This window comes from Eubalaena glacialis, chromosome 16 (genome assembly GCF_028564815.1).
Source record: "Eubalaena glacialis isolate mEubGla1 chromosome 16, mEubGla1.1.hap2.+ XY, whole genome shotgun sequence".
In the NCBI taxonomy this organism is placed as follows: Eukaryota; Metazoa; Chordata; class Mammalia; order Artiodactyla; family Balaenidae; genus Eubalaena; species Eubalaena glacialis.
Window position 1 is genome coordinate 89,495,679 of NC_083731.1, and position 22,081 is coordinate 89,517,759.

Below are 22,081 nucleotides of genomic sequence, written 5' to 3' on the forward strand. Positions count from 1 at the left end.
AGGTGTTCAAGGATTTGGCATCAAAGAATCTTTATAAGTAACATATATATTTAATTTAGTAATTTACAGTTTTAATATAGAATAGTCATTGGAATTTTCAGCTATCCCATTAGTATTATCCCATTTTAATGATGAGAAAAACTGATAATTTAACAATTAATAATTTAATTTTGCAAAGTAAAATTTTTAGTGCTTTCTATAACAAATTCTGGAGATGTTTTCAGTTTTCTTACTACATAGGAAAATGATTGTCATTACTACTGTCATTGGCTACTATTTATTGAATTCTTGTAATTTATTAGGTACTGTTGCAAACACTTCATATGTAGTATCTGATTTAATCATTTCATCAGTCTCAGCCATGAAATTTAGGGCTGTTATTACTGTTGTTATCTTTATTTTACAGATCAGGAAACTGATAATTAAGAGAGATTAAATAAACTTTACATTGACAAACGGCTACTTGGGTCCGAATACAAGACTCCAAAGTCTATATACCAAGTTGTCTGTGCTGGACTTGCACCAGAAGTTGACGCCCGTAGCCCTGCGCTCTGTTTGCGGTGTAAGCAGGCGGTGCGGCTTGTCTCTCCCTGCAGGGCAAACCTGGTGATCCAGTGTGAAAGCTGGTGGAACCTGGCCAAGCAGTTCGCCAGCCGACGCCCGCCTCTGAACTTCCTATCCAGCCCCGTGCAGAGGACGCTGATGAAGGCGCTTGTCTTGGGGGGCTTCGCTCACATGGACGCAGAGACCAAGCAGCAGTACTGGACAGAGGTAACCGTTCCCCTGCCTGTGGTGGCTTCTCCGCGTCACCCTGCCGGGGTTTCATCTATGTGTTGCTGCAGACGGTCTGTGGAAACATAGCTTTTCTGGTGTTTTCCCTCCTAACGAGTGGGTTGGCGCTTAGGGTTCGTCCGACCTGCTGACCTGCTTGCGTGAGGACGTTGAACGCTGTCGAGTGCCCGGCAGTTTAGACACCTTTCCCCCAACGCGAATGAGAGCCTGAGCTGGTGTGTTGCTTCTCCATGAAGAACCCGTGATGTGTTCCTTTGTCTCGGACAAGGACGTGCAAATTAACCACTGTGTTGGCTTGCTAGGGCTGCTGTGACAGAATACCACAAACTTAGTGGATTAAACAATGGAAATTTACTGTCTCACGGTTCTGGAGGCCAGAAATCCGAGATCAAGGTGTGGGCAGGGCTGGTTCCTTCTGAGGCTGTGACGAAGGGCCTGGGGTTCCCGGCCTTTCCCGGAGCTCCTGGTGCTTTGCTGGCAGTCTGCAGCATTCCTCGGCTTGTGGGTGCATCACCCTGATTCCCCTGCATCTCCGTGTGCCCATGTCTGTTCCAAATTTCCCCTTCTTATAGGAACACCAGTCATACTGGGTTAGAGGCCCGCCCAAAGGACCTCATCTTAATAACTAATTACATCTGAAACAGCCCTATTTCCAAATAAGGTCATGTTCTGAGGTACCAGGGGTTCGGACTTCAACACATCAATTTTGGCGGGATGTAATTCAACCCACAGCAACGACCCTGGACACGTCGTCTTATATAATAAGGTTTAAATTGGGAACCAAGAGTTACCAGTGCATGTAGGTTGCCAGCCTGTAATCCCTGTGACTGGATGCCCTTAGTGTTGACAAAGGGCACAGTAACAGAAATAGGCAGTAGTCTGTGACTTCAGAGCCAGAATGAAAATCAGCCTGACCATGTGTTTCCAGTTTAAATAATTTATTTTCATACGTGCAGCTTTAAATAGAATTAAGAGATCCTCTTCATGGATATGTCTGTTTACTCTTACACCCAGGGGAGTTGGAAGGGGAAAAACAGGCTGGAGCTTTGTGTTGGTCTTCACCCAGTAGGACAGAGGTTGGAGACTGCAGGCCACAGACCAAATCTGGCCTGCTGTTTTTATAAATAAAGTTTTTAAAAAATATTTATTTATATATTTGGCTGCGACGGGTCTTTGTTGCGGCATGCGAACTTCTAGTTGCGGCACGTGGGATCTAGTTTCCTGACCAGGGATCGAACCCGGGCCCCCTGCATTGGGAACGTGGAGTCTTAAGCCCCTGGACCACCAGGGAAGTCCCTATAAATAAAGTTTTATTGAAACACAGTCATGCTTAACCGATTACATCTTTTCCATGGCTACTTCTGCACTACAGTGAAATCGTAATTGAATAGTTGGGCCAGAGATAGTATGTCCTGTAAAGTGTAAAAGATTTACCCTATGGCCCTTTATGAAATATCTTTTTTTTTTTTTTTGCTAATGGGAAAGAGATGAAGATAGTGGCAGAATCCTGTGAATGGCGTCAAGGAAGTCTTTTTTTTTCTTCTTTTGAACTTAAATTACTTAAGGAAGTATGATGATAGCATGCACTTATATTCTTTTCCATAAGTAATAATTTCTTTTTTTCAGTTTTATTGAGATGTAATTGACATACATCATTGTATAACTTTAAGGTGTACAACATAATGGTTTGACTTACATGTATTGTGACACGGACGGCATCCATCATCTCATGGATACCACAAAAAGAAAAAGAAAAAAAAAATTAAGGAGCATTTTTTCCCTTGAGATGAGAACTCTCCGGATCTCCCCTCTTCACTTTCCTACATCTCATATAGTCATCATGATGTACGTTACATCCCCAGGACTTATTAATCCTGTAACTGAAAGTTTGTATCTTTGTCTTCCTCCCTCCTCGATTCCATGTATAAGTGAGATCGTACAGTATTTGTCTTTCTCTGTCTGACTTATTTTACTTAGCATAATGCCCTCAAGACCCATCCATGTTGTCATGAGTGGCACGATTTCCTTGCTTTTTATGGCTGAGTAATATTCCATTGTATATATGTACCACATCTCCTTTATCCATTCATCTGTCGATGGACACTTGGGTTGCTTCCGTGTCCTGGCTATTGTAAATAGTGCTGCTATGAACATAAGGGTGCATGTATCTTTTCGAATTAGTGTTTTCACTTTTTCAGATAAATATGCGAGGTGGAATTGCTGGATCCTGTGGTAATTCTATTTTTAATTTTTTGAGGAACATCCGTACTGTTTCCAAAGTGGCCGTACCAATTTGAGTTCCCACCAACAGTGTACGAGGGTTCCCTTTTCTCCACACCCTCGCCAGCACTTGTTGTTTCTTGTCTTTTTGATGGCCATTCTGATAGATGTGAGGTAATATCTCATTGTGGTTTTGATTTCCGTTTTCCTGTTGACTGGTGATGTGAGCACCTTTGCATGTGCTGTGTTATTTATTTGTTTGCCAGAAGTTAGGATCACCTTCAGAATGGGGCTTGTAACATGTGGTTCAGGTATTTTTTGTTTTCTGTGCTTTTTTTGCCTCCAACAATTAGAAATGTTTTGGAAAGTGAATATTTACCCAAGTTGAAGAAATTAAGCATGTGAATCAGACTTTTAAAAAATTCACGCTTTATTTTTGTAGGTTCTTCAGCCTCTTCAGCAGCGATTCTTAAGAGTGATAAACCAGGAAAACTTTCCGCAGATGTGCCAGCAGGAGGAGGTGAAGCAGGAGATCACTGCCACACTGGAGGCCCTGTGTGGCATTGCTGAGGCTACCCAGGTTGACAATGTAGCCATCCTTTTTAACTTTTTAATGGACTTCCTTACCAATTGCATTGGATTGATGGAAGTTTACAAAAACACCCCTGAGACTGTCAATCTCATTATAGAAGTTTTTGTTGAAGTTGCACATAAGCAGATATGCTATCTTGGAGAGGTGAGCACGGTCTACTTTGATCCCTTCCAGGTCAAAACTCCTGATAGCTATAACAAAATGATAGATACTTTGCTTCAGATTGAATGAACGTTATTTGAAATAATATTTTTATGCCTCCAAAAGATTTTTCAAAAGAACTCAGAGTTCAGAGGAAGGCATGTTGAATGAATGTAAATTCTTGCCCTAAAAATGTGAATAATCAGGCATTTCTTTGGGCTAATATGTTACTCAGTCAAACTCATTCACATGAGGAATATTTGATAAAACAAATGGATTATGGTAGAAAATTTTAACAAATTTCTCTGTGGTGGAACCCTAGGACTTACCATTTTAAGTGGCAGTTTGCATCTTTGTTTTGTAAATCAGATGAATGTTCAGATACACTAAGTTCTTTTATATTCAGTCAGCAAAGATGTTCCTGATTTGTGTTTGTTGTTGTTGTAGATCAAAGGAACCTGCTTAAAAGTGAGGTTACGTTTGATCAATGTTACAAAGGTCGTCACAGGTGCACTGTTCAGAGGTTAGGCCAGTGCCGTTTATTCTAATGCTTGGTGCTCTGTGCTTCTGCACGTTAAACCATTTTAAATCTTAAAATAATACACGTCATACAAGAAGTTGAACAGGAGTAAAGCAGTTCTGTTGCCAAAATTATATTGTCTTTCTAGTATGCACAATCAAATGCACACAAAAAGAGTGTCAAATTTTGTTGTTAGAAAACTGATATTTTAAATATAACTGTAATCTTTATGCTTTTTCATTTTTGTTCACGCTTTAATATAGTTTAAGACAAGCGTTAGAGCTGCTGTTGGAATTCAGAGTAAATTTATTAGGTTACATCTTAAACTTCTTTAATATTTATGTTTGTTTCCCAGCCCGGCTCCCCCTAGTAGCCTAATTTCTGCCTGCTCTTTCCCAGTCCAAAGCTATGAACTTGTACGAGGCCTGCCTCACCCTGCTGCGCGTGTACTCCAAGAACAACGTAGGGCGGCAGAGGGTCGACGTTGCCGTGGAGGAGGAGGAGCAGTACCAAGACCTGCTTCTCATCATGGAGCTCCTTACCAACCTGCTGTCCAAGGAGTTCATAGATTTCAGCGACACAGGTAAAGCGTGCGTGAGGGCTTTTCAACTTTGTTGTCGTTATTGTTTTTATTAAAGCAAAGGAGCATTGTCATTATGTGACATGCCACGAGGAGGTCCCATTTACCGAACAGGTGGAAGTCCGTCTCCGTGGCTGCGGGGAGGGCGGGACCAGCAGCCCTGTGTGCTTGGCCTTCCTCTGGTAGAGATGCAAGTGCTGGTGTTTTCCCTGTCCTAGGCTCCTAGCCGGTGCCGGACACTGTCCCTGTCACAGCAGCATGAGTCTGGTGCCGCTGTTGCACTCATTTTAGAGGTGAGGAAACAGGCCCGCCTAGAAGTTTACACCACTTGCCTGCAGATGTGCAGCTAGCGCGCCCCAGCGTCTGACTTCAGAGGCCAGTGTCTAGAGCTCGCTTTACTGTCGAGTTCCTCCTCCGTGTCCTCTGAGGAAACCCCAGCCCTGTGCCCACTGCAGCTTGGGAGCCACTGGACTTGGGGGCTGATAGGCGACTCTCTGAAGCCCTAACCTGGGGCTCCCCAGCAGCATGACCTTGCAGAGTCTGTTGCCTCCCTGGGCCTCCCTTGCTGTTACAGGGGCTGTGAAAATCAGTGCCTGCCAAACTGTGTTCACGATGAGCTGGCAGGTGCCTGCCGTTGTCGTTCTCGTCACCGCTGTTGTCACAGGCGGGCGCGTCCGGGTGCCCGGAGCCTCCAGTGTCCACAGCTCTCCTTCACCGCCTCTTGCCCGCTGCCTGCCTTGCCGCAGGACACAAGGACCTCGTGCTCCACGAGGAAGACGTGCCGTCCACGTCTCCTCCCCGGGCAGTGGGTGCTGCTGCCCCTTCTTCTCCGATCCCTTCTCGCCCCCTGGGCTCAGCACACCTGACACTGGACGCCGTTCTTCTCTGTTCCCTCCACCGGTTCACTTCCCTTGTTCGCCCAGCAGAGGTTTCTGGCAGAGCTGCCCTGTGCCAGGCACCGTCAGCTTCAGCCCAGGAGCTTTACTGCCCTGGGCAGGTGACAGGGCGCCAAGGTGAAGGACTGCCGCTGCCGCTGTTTCCAGGCCCAGCCACTCATGCGGGTGGTCGGTCCCAGGTTTTCTGATTCCTTCAGGCCGGGGTTGCTTCACCTTTTCTAGATCAGATGTGCCTCTAAGGCCTCAAGTTGTTCTGAGCCTTTCCCTTGAAGGGTGTATGTTACACGACCCGCTGAGGTTCACATGCCGTGTTAGTTGATTTGTAGACTTTCCAGGGGTGTAAGGACCAGGATAAGAGTCCTGTACCCTGAGGAACTGACTCTCAGTTAAGCACTGATATTGAGAGGGATGGGAGAGCTTTGTATGAAAGGCATTTGGAGGGGACAGAAGCCCTCTCAGGCTCCCCTAGGAGCGAGCTGTGGAGTAAACAGTATGGGTAAGTGTGGATGGGCAGGTTTTCAAAATAAAAAAGCAGAAGGATTGAAATCGTAATACAATGTTAGAAAAGAAATTGAGGCCAAAATGCTCAGGATTGAAAGTACAAAATAAGGGTAAAAAGAATAGAATAAGGTAGATAGGGTTGAGGTCTAGAAAAAAGAAAATGAAGACAATTAAAATAGGAAATGATAAAGCAACAGATAAAATAGATGGTAAAAAGGGAGAGAATATTTTTAAGTAATTATTTAAAAAATAAAATAAAGATAATAGGTGAGATAAGAGAAAATATTTTAAATATTACGAAATAAAATTAACATACCAGGTGAGATATAAAAGCATAACTGAAAATGAGCCTCTGCACGACATTCTTGAGCCCCTGGCAGAGCCCGTGGCTGCAGAGCTGAGTCCCACAGTCCAGGCCAGGAGCCGTCTCTCGAGCAGACCCAGCAGCGGTGGCCAGCCTGCCGTGGCCCCGGCCCAGCAGGCCCAGGCTTCCTGCTGGATGGATCCAGGCTCGCCAGTGCCCGGCTTTGGAAAATGGGATTCTTCCACCTAGAACTGAGGCTCTTGGAGAAGAGTACAGAATTAGGCTGAAAAAGTGGTTTTTAAGTAGAAGTGCTTTTTTACCACATTTTGTCCTTTTTTCCCCCTTGTTGTGAAAGTAAATATGCTCATAATAGAAAAAATTTGAAGTACAGGGACAGAAAAATCACCCATACTTTGACGTAATCCAGAGTAATTGCATTTTGTTAATTTCCCTTTTGGTTATTTTGTATAATTTTTTTGTGATTATGCTCCAAATATAATTTTATATTCTGCCTTTTTCATTAATGTATTATTAGCCTCTTCCTTGTCATTAAAATTTTTCATGACTTTTTGATGGCTGCGTGGCAATCCACATTTTGGAACCTAACCCTGTTTTTGTAATATAGGACATCTGGAGTATTTACAATTTTGCTGTTACAGTGATAAACTGATTGCTTCTGTGGATGAATCACTGTCTAAATTTATGTTTATATCCTTACTATATACAGTGCTCAAAAGTCTCTTATTATATTGCTTTTGAGGGTAACTATCACACTGTATCCTCACCAGCATTTAAATGTTATCATTCAGAAGTCATTTGTAATCTAATGAATCAGAAGTAGTATCTTCAAAAACTTCGTATTGCTTGCTTAATGATTGGATCGAACTTGTTTTTCATTGGGCTTATGGTTTTGTTAGATGTTTGTTTGTGGATTTTGGTCCTTTATCTGTTTAGGTTTTAAGATTCTGAGTAATTTATATGCCTCCTTTATGGATTAAGGGTGATAATCCTTTGTCATATTAGTAGCTTTTTTAAAAAAAAACTTTCTTTTTTTATGCAATATTTAATTCCTATATTTCCCCCCATTCCTTTCCAACTTAGAAAAATCCCACACACCTAGGAGAAAAGTGAATAGTACTGTGGAAATTATTTAACTCACAGTATGACCAGTGTGTCAGTGGGGTCAATTTTACTTTTCAAAAAACATTGATTAAGTGTTAGTTTTACTTTCATCGTCGTAGAATGATAATGTAAACACAGAATATCTGCATCCAGTGTTCAGACCCTAAACAGTACAACACGAAAGGATGTATTATCCTCTTGCAGATTTATTTTGTCTTGGGGGCTTGACTCCGCTTTCACTTTCATGCAGGAGAACATACCCACCTTCGTAGGTTTATTGATGTTACAGCTGTAAGACTGCGTTGTTCTCATTTTATAGATGAAGTGTTTAGGGGTCAGGAGCCTGGGCCAGCAGCAAACAGATCTGTGTCGGCAGCTGATGTTGTGTTATATGGAGTGAACCTGATTCTGCCCTTGATGTCACAGGACCTCTTGAAGGTAAGTGAAGAAAGGAATGTGAACATTAAAACCGCATATGCTTGAACTCGAAGGTTCAAGATATTTCAGACACGAATACACGTCCGATTTAATTCAGGGGGCCAGTACCTACTCATCTGTTAAGTGTGTGTGGAAATAAAGTGTTTGTGTTGCTGTTCTGTGTCCTTCACACCCGTGCCTTACCTGGAGCCCTGCACTCACTGATCCCTCAGTGTCAGGGAAAGACTGGTTCTTCTAGAACCTGAGTGCTGATGTTCGCGGTTTTGATTCCCTCATCATTTGTCGTTCAGCAAATACAGTAAGTTACATGTGTAGTGAATTTCTCTGGTGCTTTCCCAACATCATTCTCACGCTGAGGGTTTGGGCAACAGAAGGCATTTCCCAGCCACTCCGTGGAGAAATGGGATGGTAAGAAACCGGGGCTCATACAGCTGGTCAAGTTCCGTACGTTCTGACTGCACTGGGCCTTGGTTTCTCGCACTGGTCGATGTCAGGGGTGTGGTGGTGGTGAGGCTGCCCTTTCTCCCCCTCTGAGTACCATCGAGGGAGGCTCTCTTCTCCCGCGTTGTCAGGAGGTGGGAGGTTGGAGAGGAGGAGGGAAGTGCACAAAATAGAGGGGCAGAGGGAGGGCGATGGGGAGGAAGCAGGGCTGGGAGGGGCCTGTGCAGTTGAGGGTCAGAGTGAGAGCTGTTAGGTTCCCAGCGCAGCGGCTGTGACTGTAGGCTTGTCCCTCCTGGAGAAGTGTCTCTGCGGAGAGCAGCCAGCAGGGTGGGAAGTTCAGGAAGCTTTGTGTATTGATTTGCTTTCAGGGTTTTTTTGTTTTTTTGTGTTTATTCATCAAATAAACCATTAGACATTTAGATGTGTATTTTCTTAAATGAGGTTAGCTGTAGATTACCTACTTTTTACCTCAGTTCTCCAGGACTGTGTAACCAGGAAATAGATGTTGGAAGTGTGCAAGACTGAATACTCCGTTCTAATCATAATTTTAACAGTTTGTATTACGTTCTTGTATTTTTCCAACATGCTTGAATGCAAATAAATACATTTGCAAAATGGTTTTATTCACAGGTCATTTAATAATTTGAGATTTGGCTGCTTTGTTCACTTTTTCAAGGTAAACATAGAATATCTGGAATTGGCTATGGCTTTTGTAACTATCCAGAAGATGACTGTTTCTACCATGTATTACTTTCGTATTAGTTACTAAAGTGTTCCCGTTCTTGTAACTCATTTTTACATTTAATTAGGTCTTTATGTTTTCTATACCCTGTATATGTTTTAAACAAATCATTATACTTAGAAGCTTGATGGTTATTACTTTATTCCATTAATGAAAACAAGTTAGATATCATTAAACATCTAAATATTTAATATTTCTTTTTCAGTTTCCAACCCTTTGTAATCAATACTACAAATTAATCACATTTATCTGTGAGATTTTTCCTGAAAAAATACCACAGCTTCCTGAAGATCTTTTTAAAAGTCTGATGTACTCGTTGGAACTAGGAATGACGTCATATCCTTTGAGTGAACATCGTGATCACTTGTCACTAGGGGAAAAGAGGTTGCTAGAAGAAAAGTTTTCAGAATTTGTATTTTTTCTTTTGTGGTTCAGTCTTATTTCTTTAAAAAGCAGTCATGCCTATAGCTGCCCTACTTCTGTGTTTCTTTCATTAACCTGCCCCCTTGTCCTCCTTTCACAGACCCAGAGGCGTTCGGCCCCTGGCCCCAAAGTCACTGTCTCACGGAGCCCAGGTAGTAGTGCCACGTCCTGTTGCCGCGTCTCTGATCCTTGCCACGTGGTTGTGTGCATCACAGTCAGGACACACACACACCTCCAGTCCTGGGCCCCAGACACACACGGATAATCTCGGAAACACTGGGAAATCTCCTGTCCTCAGCTAACTCAGTAAAGACACACCGCTGTACCCACCTTCTAGAGATAGCCGTCCATTGGACAATAGCTTTAATTTTTTACCTTTTGTAAGTCAAGTGTCTCTGGTTTGTTCTTTGACCTCCGTGATCAGAATGAGTCCGGAGGTCTGCCAGCTGTGCCTGGAAGCTTTGACCCCGTTGGCTGAACAGTGTGCAAAAGCGCAGGAGACAGACTCGCCGCTTTTCCTGGCAACACGGCACTTTCTCAAGGTGAGACGTTTGGGTGCAGTCACTGCCCGGGGGTCTTCCCTCCAGCGGGCAGTGCCGACACCTTCATCCACGAGGAGACCATGCCTTTCCGTTCACTGCAGGGTTTGGAGATCAGCGTCTCTGGATACGTTATCCTCCACGGTTATTTTGTGTTCTTGAAATTTTATGTGGTGAATATAGCATGGAATTTGATAATTTGATTATTTCGTACACCACAGCAAGCAATAACATCTTCACGTTATCCTTGGATTTTTAAAAACCTGTTTTCTTTACTTTTCAGATTTATTTAATAAAGAAGAATAACCTCTTTTTCCCTCTTTTTCCCTTTCGGAATGGGGAGGGGCTGGAGGGTTATATGGCCATCGTGTGTCTTTATTGAGAGGTGTTACTGTGTACTTTCAGCTGGTGTTTGATATGCTGGTTTTGCAAAAGCACAACACGGAGATGACCACCGCGGCTGGCGAGGCGTTCTACACGCTGGTGTGCCTGCATCAGGTACTGGACGCGCCTCCCCGGGCCCCTCGCTCTGTGTAGTGAGGGGGTTTTCAGACAGATGGGCCGTTTGCGCCTCAGTCCTCAGAGGGTCTGTGCCTCGGTGCTTCCACACCATTCAGCGAGGCTGTATTTCTTTTCTTTTTTATTTATTTTTGGCTGCATTGGGGCTTCATTGCTGCACGCGGGCTTTCTCTAGTTGCGGCGAGCGGGGGCTACTCTTCGTTGTGGTGCACGGGCTTCCCATTGCGGTGGCTTCTCTTGTTGTGGAGCACGGGCTCTAGGCGTGCGGGCTTCAGTAGTTGTGGCTCGTGGGCTCAGTAGCTGTGGCTCGCAGGCTCTAGAGCGCAGGCTCAGTAGTTGTGGCGCACGGGCTTAGTTGCTCCGCGGCATTTGGGATCTTCCTGGACCAGGGCTCGAACCCGTGTCCCCTGCATTGGCAGGCGGATTCTTAACCACTGCGCCACCAGGGAAGTCCAAGGCTGTATTTCTTCACACTCTCAATAGCTCTAACTTTTTATTCTGTGTTTATCTGGCAAGCTGTTAATAAGCAACTACTTTCCCTTCTCCACTGTTACGAACCGTCCTTTATGTCGATCGCTGCCCTAAAGGTGTCCTTACACAGCTGTGCTGGGAACCAGGACTCAGGACAAAGTAATGGAGACACAGTCTCTGTCCTTGAGGAACTCACAGCTTTGCAAGGAAACAAGGTGGATAAACCTGGGGACCCCGACGAGTCCGCCTTCAGAAAGCATGGAGAGCCGCAGTGTGTTGTTTCATAGCGCAGTCTGGAAGACCGTGGTTGGTCGGAGCCTGTGAAGCCTCTGCAGCACTGCGTGACGGGGGCTATAGCAGAAGGAGAGTTAGGCTGGCTTGCCTGTCCCTCCCTGTCCCTGTGGAGGGTGCCCGTCAGGTGTGCGAGAAGAGCCGTGTCGGGTCCTCAGCTGCCTCGGTTTCCAGTCTGTACCCCCACCCCTACTCCCCACGCACAGGCACACATCCCAGTGTGACCAAGTCATTGGCCAGAGCAGCTTTTTTTTTTTTTTCCTTCAGTATAGAGGCTGTAGCATTTGCTGTGACTGGTACGTAGGGTTTGATTTTATTTCCCTTCTTTTAAAAAGGGAGGATTTTGAGGAGTCTTGCATGCTACTTAAAGACCCCCTTCCTGCAGCACCTGCGCCCCAGGCGCACCTGCGCCCCCTGGGCTCATCTCTTGCCTCTGCCCTGGATACTGCCTCCTGCGGATGGTGCCCTTCTTGGGGGTGGACCTCCTTGCCCCGCATACATAAGCCGTTGCATTCTGATGTCCTTTTAAAAACCTCGGTGCATGTTGTAGACAAGGGAGCAGGGACCGGGGCTGGGCTGGCCCTGGAGGCACTGCCATTTCTCGGGCGGGGGGCGCGGGGGGGACTTGAGTTTATACTTACCCCCGTGCACAGGCCTGCCTCTGGGAAGGGCAGCTAGCGAGGCCCCTTGGCCCCGTGTGGGGGGTGGGGTGGGGGCGTGCCTTACTGCTCTTTTCCAAATGGAATTAACATTTGGTTTCCCCATTTGGGTCTATCATGACATCCCAAGAAGCTAATGAGGAAGAGTGACAGGCCTGCTTTTCTCATGAGAGCTTAGCTTGGAGAGCTGCCCTGGTTCCCTTCCCCTTAACCCCACACCCTCTCCTCTGTGTAAGGCTTTACGTGCAGGGCAGTAAAACCAGGAAAACTCCACCCACACCCTACCGTTCTATGTTGCTGAGCCCCTTCCTCAGGGAGCCCCTCCGCACAGCGCTCCCTTCCGCCCCTCGCCCTGCGCCACCTCCCACGCAGCCCCCGTCTGCACGTGTGCGCGTCTGCTGTGTCGTGGCTGCCGCCGTGTGGGCAAGACGTCTGCGTAAACCTCCAGGAAATGGAGAGTCAGCTTGCAGACTTAGGGCCTGAGAATCTACCATAAATCTGTCGTACTAAGAATCTATCATAAAATGCAAAAAAAAAAATGCTTTGAAAACACAGAAGGAAGAGGCAACGTGACAAGGTAGCTGCTCGAATGGGTTCTGGAGCCGCACGGCTGGTTCTTGCTCAGAGGCCTGTGCTCCGGGGTAGGTTATGTATCCCACTGTGTGGAAGAACTTTGGTGTGTGAAACAGGGATATAAACTATATCTTCCTCACACAGTTGTTACAAGACAGTGAGTTACTAATGGAAAAGCTTGGAACAGTACCTAGATGACAGTAAACTTTTAGTAAATGTTAAATATTAAAAAGAGCTGTCAGACCCTGCCTTGCGGACCCCCATAGCCCACTAATTTGTATATCGTGTGGTATTTGAGGAAGGTGCGTGTTCTTATGTGTCCTTATCTCTTCAACAGGCGGAATATTCTGAACTGGTTGAAACATTACTGTCAAGTCAGCAAGACCCAGTTATCTACCAGAGATTAGCAGACGCCTTCAACAAGCTCACCGCCAGCAGCACGCCCCCTGTGCTGGACCGGAAGCAGAAGATGGCCTTCCTGAAGAGTTTAGAGGAGTTCATGGCGAATGTTGGCGGCCTCCTTTGTGTGAAATAAACAACAGAGCTTTCTGCCTAACCAGATCCTTCCTGCAAAGTGCACTGAATTGCTAACAGTTGACTTGAGTCTTGTCCTTTTTGTCAGTTCGTTGGCCGTTTGGATTTTGCGAGCCTGGCAGGGCAGTGTGTGGTGCAGGGAAGCATTAGCCTCAGTCCGTCGTAGGTCTTGTAGCTTTTGGATGGTGATTTCAGATTCTCAAAATGAAATTCCACATATGTGCAAAGAGATGTGGGCATCATGAAATACGTATTCAGTGCCTTTTCTCTCTTTATCAAAGCATTAGATGGCTACCCGAAGTTTAGCGTTTTCATTATCAGATATCAGCTGGATATCTGCTCATCTGCATCACTGCGGAGCTGGTTGAAAAGACAGATTCTTGGGCCCACCTGTAGACCCTCAGAGTCTGCATTTGTTTGTTGGACCTTGGGTTCTTGGTTTTAATTAGCTCCTCTCCTCTGCCACCCCTGCAGTTTTCAGTCAGTGCAGAAGACCCTGAAAGCTTTTGAGAGGTGTGTGCTTTCCCAGCCCTCCCTTTGGTGAGGAGGAGGCGATCCGGCAGGGGGAAAGGCACCACCAGGTGTTTGTGGCTTCTTGTTACTACGCTCTCCCTGTCTGTCTTGTGTCACAGCAGCCTGGTAATTGCAGGTTTTGTGAATCTACTCTGATGCCTGAACTTGAGGAGGAAAATACATATATATTTTTGTTCCATAAGAAGAACTTTAGGAACTGTAGCCATTTCATTGCCTTAATTTTAAGAAGAAATTACAAAAAGCAGATTTGTTTTAGTAAGAAATCAAGTCTTGATGCTTCAGAGTCGGTTTAGGGTGTTAGCTGCTGTGAACCTGGGGCCCTTTTGATTGTGTGTATTTATGTGGTTTTATGGGTGAAATGAAAGGCTCATTCAGATGTAGTCTAACTTTCTGAGTATGTTTCTGTCCAGCCACGTAGCCCATGGCTAATAATCTGCTCTGAATGGCTTGCTTAAGCAATAACTATTTTAAAGGATGTGAATTACTGATTCATACAGACTCTTACACGTTGGGACATTAGGGCAGTAATTATTCTAGAGTGGGTATTATACTCATTTCACAGGAGCCACGTAAATTTAATTTAAGAGATTAAAAAATTCACTTTAGATCGTCTAGTTTGATTTTTCTAATCAGGATTTTTGTACTGCTGCCATGCCCCCCTTAACTCTGTGTGCCAGCTTAAATTATGGAAACGAAAGCTAACTTACAAACACCAGGCACGTGACACTGTGCCCACTGCAGTGTCAGAATCACGCAGCACAGGGACAGAGGACCCTGGTGCAGGTGCGTTCTGAAACTGCGCCTCCGAGGGGCGGGCTTTCTCATCCCGTCCTTGGCATCCTGTGCGCGGCTGACCTCCGAATGTGGTGTTAACACCTGGGCCGCACAGGGTGGATGAGCCTTCCCATGCACTGCTGCACGACGGTGAGGGTAGCGCTGTGCTCTTGGCACTGACGGTTAACCACACAGAGCATCTGAATTCCATCCAGCCTGGGCCGGTGCCGCTGGGCGCGGACGAAAGCAAAGCCTAGAGCCACAGCTTTTTGAGGAACATTTCTCTTAATTCGATCACCATTGAGTAACAACTGAGGTGGAGCAAAAAGTCTTAAAAGACATCTAGGGCAAAACTAGTATCACTCTTTCTGAAGTGTACATATTATTGTGTTCTTAAACATACTCTGGACAGTGCATTTATTTTTAGATTTCTTCTTCTTTCCCTTTTAAAGAACTTGAAGTCAGAGGCAGCGGTAGTCACTTTGTTTGCATTGTTTCTGGTGTTCCATGTTTCCCAGCTCCCTCGCGCCCAGCAGTTGTGAGCTAAATCTGTCCCTGTCCCTTTGCCTAAGGGCACCGAGACACGCAGCCGACTGGATTGGTCCACTGACTGCGACAAAACTGTAATCAAGTTGTTACTGAAAATAAAGATGAGTAGGAAAGGAATGCCGTGGTAAACAAAAAGGGCATCCGTATTTAATATCTTTTATCTAGACAGATATATTTGCTGTTTGCCCAGATTTTATTACAGTCCTGCATTTTCATTAGACCACTTTTAATTGAAACAAGATTTTCTTCAGATTGGACCAAATAATACATGAGATATCATCAGAATGTTGGTTAGTGGCAAACTGGAAGGGAGCGCCACCACCAGTTTCAGGTAGTGGGGAAGGCCGCTTGACTGCATCAGCCAGGCTCTTTTCAGTTGTTCGCATATATGTTTTCCTGATGGGATATTCGTTTAGTTTGGGGCTTTTGTTTTATTTTGTCGAGTTTTGTCTTCAGCTATGTTTGTTGGCTTTTCAGTTTTGGGGGGTTTTGTTTTAATGCTCTTGGCCCAGTGGGTGTCAAGAATACTGGCTTAATTCTAGTAAATTGATTTTTACTGCTAAAACTGTTGTCAAAGGAGTTTTAAAAGCAAAAACATTATTTGTGCCCCTTTTTATATATGTTAAAGGGACACTGTTGAGTATTTGATTTTTTATAATGCTGTGTTTTATAAACTCTCTCTTATTCATACACAGTATCCTATCACCTCCGTTTTCAGTTCAGTCTTTGCTTGATTTTATTTTCCTTGGCCCTTTTATTTCTGAAGGCACAGTCTCTGCAGACTTTGTACCTTCAGTTTGTATTTGTGTGGCAGCACCTGTAACTAATTCTTGTAGCTCTGTTTGAAGGATTGGTTTGCGTTTGTGGTCCTGGATGGGTGGCTGCCTGGGGGGTAGGCCACCTGAGACAGTATCTGACAGTGTCCTTGCTGTCTCTTCATCTGTTGGGAGACAGTGGCATGTTACCATCACTGCAGTGAGTTTTCAACAGTGTGACCTTTTATGTAAAAAAACTGCAATTTTTTTCGAACTAGTTTTAAGAATTTAGTCTTATTTCGTTGTAAACCGTGTTTCTAATTATATGACATTACTCTGTTCAGAGGAGATGGTTACTACTATTTTTTCACAGTTTGCGTTTCAAAACCAAACATCTCTGTGATGCTTACCCCAGTCAGCATTATTTAACTTCCCTGTCTTTGGTTGAACTTTCTCTTTTACCAAAAATGTCAAGTCTTCGTATTTCTCCTATCACCATATTTCCCATTTCTGTTAATACTTGTATGAACCCCTCAAGTATTGAAGGGAACAAGTTGTCAATTTCAAGGATTTCAAGTTTGAGCATCTTAATTTACAGTGTCAGGTGGACCCTTAAAATACTATTTTTGTCTGTTACAATTTTACTTTTTTCTGTTTGCCACCTCTGTCATTAGAGGTGTTGTCATTAGACCTTAGTAAGTTAGCTGTCTCTGACAGATGATTATCGTTATTAGGTCCTGAATAAAATATTAACTGTTTAGAAACCTCAGTACTTCTTAGGGGTTTTTCAAAACCAGAGAATAAGGCACTGATTTGGATATGAGTTCTTAACATTACAATTTTCTGTAAATTCCTCTATAAAACAACATAGCTGATTTGAGGATGTAATAATGTTTTAAATTATTTTAAAATGTAGGTGGATATTCTCTGACTTGGTAACTGTATTCTGAAAACACTGCATCTAAGAATTCTTGAAAAATTGATTTTCTAAAATTTTAAAATGTCCAACTTAGGTATATTGCTGAGCTCAAATTAATTTGCAGTGAGTGCCATGGTTCACGTTGAACTTTAAACATTTTAATTTAGATGTAAGAAATGTGAGGTATTATTCCTGATTGATTATAATGGGAACCCATGACATATTTAGCCAAAGACTGTATTTGGTTCAGGTAAAGGTAAAAGCTTAATAATGGGCATCCATTCTGTTCTAAAGAGGATGGATGAGGTGATGTGTTTCTGGCCCCTAGCTCTGTACACGTAAGTCTTTGTAAAGGCGGAAACGTGGTGACGGGGAGGCCCGTGTGTCAGCCCCCCGAGGCTCACACTGCAAACCATCTTTGTCCCCCTCGCCCTCTGTGGTTTGCTCTTCGCCTGGTCCCAGACTTCCCAGCAGTGGAGAGATTTTGTTTTTGGGTTTTCTTTTAAGTCTGTTTTCTTAGGCCTCTCAGCTCTTAGGAGCTGTCAGAATGTACTAATAGCTAATTTTCCTAGCCTGACATTCAACACTGCATCTGCACTATGTACCTAACGGGGGTGTGACCTCAAGTGTGTCCTGAGCCCAGGCTACCTGGTGTGGTGTCTTTTACCACATACAATTATTGACAGATTGCAAAGGTTGGTATTGTGATTTGGTTCTCTGTACAAAGGAAAAGGCTCCATGCAGTGAGTTTCTGGTTTAATGGTCACAGAATGTTAGCACTGCTACCATTCAGCACGTGTAAAATTTTTTAAATTTATAAATATTAAAATTTTAAACTTATACTGACTTTTCAGTTTTTTTAAGAGACCCAGGGATGAGTATACTGTTTAAATATTTACCTCTATTAACATTATTAATAAAGGTATAAAGTTGCATTTAATTTTTCAAAAGATGCTACAATACAATTTTAGGAAATAAGGCCATGTACTGAGCCAGTTACAAGCTGAATATAAAATTGATAAAATTTTATTTGTATTTTTTAATCCATAAATGGGAGTTAAAATATGTCTTTTCACTAAATATTTTTATGACATTTTTGTTTTGACCATGTGTGATTTGTTCATGGGTGTCTAGCTAGACTATTGTATGAAACTTATTGAATGGTGCTAGTTCATTTACCAGCCTAGGATGACTGACACTGGGGACATTACACAATCAGAATAATTTTAAATTAAAAATATGAGGACATATCTGCACAGGTAAAATAGGGATTTGCATTACCTTCTGGGAGAACACCCAACCCTAACAGAATCTCCAGAATTCAGAAAGAAAATCGAAGTTTCGTTTATATTCTGTAATATTGAGCATACTTATTTTTATCTCAGCTCACAATCTTAGAAACAATTTCAGAGTTATTAGTTAAATCATTGGATTCGGGGCATATTTGTAGTAAATGTAGTTTGGGTCATTCTTTTTGGCCTTTCAGGGAAAGTGGAAAAGTACCATTCTGTGTGTCAGACAGACTTTCCTTTTTACCTAATTCTAAATCTTGTAAACATATGCAGTGAAAAGTTAATTTTTTTAAGGAAGAAAATGCGTTTTGAAAATATATTTATTTTAAACTTTATATTGCTTGGAATGTTCATTGATTTGTAATGGTATTTCTTAGGTTATATTGAGATCTGATTCCACTCCAAGGGTGGATAAAGAACCATTAGGCTGTTTAGGAACTAAGTAGAGCTCATTCATTTTCAAGGGGGGGAGCCTTAGGCCCAGGCTGATCACCTTTCGTTGGAGGGAGGATGTGGATGATTTGAGAGGCCCCAGATATAAAAATCTGGTATTGTTTCTTAAAAGACATCTTTTAAATATTGGTGCTCTCTAAAAATACAGTCTGTTTGTATTGAGTGGTTTATGAATGATGACTTTGGTGCATTAATTAGATTGTGAAACATTTTTGTTTGTTTCTTAAACATAGGATCGTGCACTCTTTGTAATCTCGAATGGCAGTTCTTTTAAAGCTAAATGGAAGCAAAGGGCATATTTGGTGATATTAAGGAGAAAATCTTTTGCTTGGAGTCTCCATACAATACTAATGGTAGCATACTTTGTCAGTTCTAGCACATAAATCAACATCCTGCTGAACTCTTGCAGTGTAAATTATTTTATCTAGCAAGAGAATGAACTGTGGTTAAGTCATTGATGCTTCCCAGAACTGATAAATGAAAGAAAAAAAAAAACTGAAGCAAAGAGAGTTTATTTTTATTTATTTATTTTTTATTTAAAAAAAATTTTTGGCTGTGCTACGCAGCATGTGGGATCTTAGTTCCCCGACCAGGGATCGAACCTGCACCCCCTTCATTGGAAGCACAGAATCTTAACCACTGGACCTCCAGGGAAGTCCTGCAGAGAGAGTTTAAACAGGGATGTGCTAAGTATTTTTATTCCCATAGTAGTTAGCAGTTTTGTTTTTAAGTTTTGATAGTGTTCACTACTGATTACTTTGCCAGGTCAGTTTTCAAGTATTCCTTTTAGTAAGCTCCAAATCTTAGGCTGCAATTTTGCAGCTCATAACTGCACTGCCCTGGATGGTCCTTTCTGAGGACTGACTTGGTAAAGCTGTTTGAACTGGCAGAGTACAGGGTAGAGGCAGGGAGACCTAGATTCAATTCACAGCTAAGCTACTTAGGGTTTACATGGATTTCCACAGTCTGTCATCTGTATCATAGGACCAGAAGTGTTGTTAATTCCCAAAGAACAAATTTAAAGCACAGTGATGGATAAAATATAATAGTAGATGGTCAATAAATTCCATTCTGTTTAAAGATCATTGATAAGAACACATTTTGCTCCATTAGATAAATGTGTCCTAACACAAAGTCTGACACCTGATGGTCATTCACTCTGGTGGTATTATGATAGAGTTAACTGTATTATTTACTGCATCTTCTTTTCTAAATGAGAGAATTGATCTATTTAAGTCAGTGGTTTCAGTTTCTGGGGAATATGCTCGTATTATTCCCACAACAACAAAAAGTCCTAATAGCGATTCCCAAAATAAGTTTCATGCACCACTAATTCTTTATAACTTAGCTGTTACCAGGTAATTGGAGAAATAAAACTAGTTTCTTTACTGTGTGAAGTTAAATGCTTTACCACACGAGTGCACGTTGGGAGGCTCTAGAGGAAGATCTTAATCCGACTTTCCTCTACTTACGTAGTGGCCTCTTCACAAAGCACCTTATGGGACTAGATTTCTAGGGACTATCCTTTGCAACATACTTAGGTTAATTTGAGTAATTTGGTAATAAATCACTAAAAAAAGGAAGAAAAACCTGAATCTGTGTTCTTGTAAGTATAGGTTATACTAGTTATTTTTAAAAAGGAAAACCGAGTCTCGCTCCATCTCTATCTTAAGAGGTCTTTCCAGAGTAATCTCCATTTCTTTTATGCCCCGTTTCTGAAGAGTAGCAAGACGAGCAAAAATCACTTCTGAATTCACAAAAGGAGTAATTCCTGAATTAAGGTTGATTTGAAACGTGCCTGTCAAGTCCAGTTTACTTGACAAGTAATTTCCCATTTATTTACTTACTTAACTTACCGCGCGGCTTGTGGGATCTGTTCCCCAACCAGGGACTGAACCCCGGCCCTCAGCAGTGAAAGCGTGGAGTCCTAACCACTGGACCGCCAGGGAATTCCTGTAATTTCCCCTTTATTTCAATGATGATAAAATTGCCTCTTAATATTTTAAATTTTTTATGATTTGCAAAAACCGTTAAATTACATTGCAAAAGTTTCATCTGGAAAATTCTGATCTTCATGTATTACTGTGACACGCTGAGCAGTCAGCACTATTGTTGGAGGTGTAACTATTTGAACTTGCTGACAATTATGGTCACTTTAATTATAAAAACAACATAGTAATACACATTACATGCAGATAACTATTGTGTCACATGATATGAAAGCAACTGAAACTTTAAAAGCTTAAAATAGATATGTTTCAAACCAAAAGTAGTTTGCTTTAACATGAGCCTTTCTGTTAAGCCAAGGCAGTTTCCTATGTATGGAACACTACCTCTGTAAAAAACATACTGCCATAAAAGTTGGTTATTGTTTCTCGGTTCATGTTGCTTTCTTTTAGCTTGTTGTGTATGTTTTCTTTCCTGATCCTTTGCTAATAAGTTACAACTGGTTTTGAAATACCTGGCTTAGTGGAGTCGTCATCAAAGCAATCAAAGAAAAAAAAAAGCATGGATTGCTATAAGCCTGGAAACAGTATTTAAAATGGAAACTATAGTACTGCCAAAGTTGTAAACCTGTTTTTTCATTTATATCCTTACCTTATACCAGAAAGGATGTAAAGCTATTCAGCAGAATTTAACTTACCAAGATCATAGAATTGGTAAGGAAAATGAAGGAAAGGAAGGTAGGAACATAATACAGATAGATAGCCTTGGAGAACGGAAAGTGAATACATCCCTTATAATTGGTAACTGCCAGGGTGGAAGGGAGCCTTCCTTTCCGTGTGCAGGTGCTGTGTTGGGGGCCTTAGAGCACGCCTGCGAGCGCACTCCTCCCTGGAGGCTCTGAAGGACTGAGCCAGTGGGCTGACCAAACACCATCCTACGTTTGGGTCATTTCCATAGAAATTGTCGTGGCTTCATAAGGAGACTATTTGCCGGATTAGCCGCTGGTCTTATTTCAGCGCGGAGACAGCGCGTGCGTCTTCGGTTCAGGCGGATCTCGCCCTCTTCACAGCAAACCCCAGCGTGACAGGTGCAGGTGCTGGTCTCACGTTAACCACGTCAGGTTTGGCAAGGGAGAGCACACCGCGGAGGAAGTCGAGCGCAGGGTTTTAAAGGTTTTTTCTAATGCTATCTTTACTATAAAGCTTCAGGTTAATGTCCGAATTTCTCGATTAGACGGAGCAGACAGAGCCTTAATGTCTGTGAAACGTACAAGCTTATCGAGTGCAAAAGAGCAGGTCCCTTGGTATGCGTTTGACCTGAAGGGAATCTAGTTAAAACCTCAAGTACCTTTCATTGCCTCCATCTGAAGCACCTGCTGAATCCGGCGCCTCCCAGCACGAGGCGGCCCAGCGCCTGACGCGGGGCCCAACCACCTGCCGGGAGCGCCCGAGTGGGCGGTGTACGCGTGCGCGGAGCCAGCCACCCCGCCCACGCCCCGTTCTGCTGGTTACTGCGCATGCGCGGGCGCGGCCCCCCACCCACGCTTCCGGCCTGGCGGGA

At 43.3% G+C, this 22,081-nt stretch overlaps 1 protein-coding gene across 1 annotated transcript in view; it reads left to right on the forward strand.

Moving 5' to 3' along the window:
- The window catches only part of XPO4 (exportin 4), a 100,940-nt gene extending 87,341 nt beyond the window's left edge, over nt 1-13,599 (forward strand). Inside the window, exons 16-23 of the mRNA XM_061170849.1 lie at nt 597-771; nt 3,455-3,748; nt 4,665-4,848; nt 7,988-8,106; nt 9,495-9,622; nt 10,137-10,254; nt 10,657-10,749; nt 13,102-13,599. Coding sequence (XP_061026832.1) covers nt 597-771; nt 3,455-3,748; nt 4,665-4,848; nt 7,988-8,106; nt 9,495-9,622; nt 10,137-10,254; nt 10,657-10,749; nt 13,102-13,299 — 1,309 coding nt within the window. The 3' untranslated portion in view covers nt 13,300-13,599. The remainder of the gene's footprint in view (nt 1-596; nt 772-3,454; nt 3,749-4,664; nt 4,849-7,987; nt 8,107-9,494; nt 9,623-10,136; nt 10,255-10,656; nt 10,750-13,101) is intronic.
- Nucleotides 13,600-22,081: the final 8,482 nt, after the last annotated feature.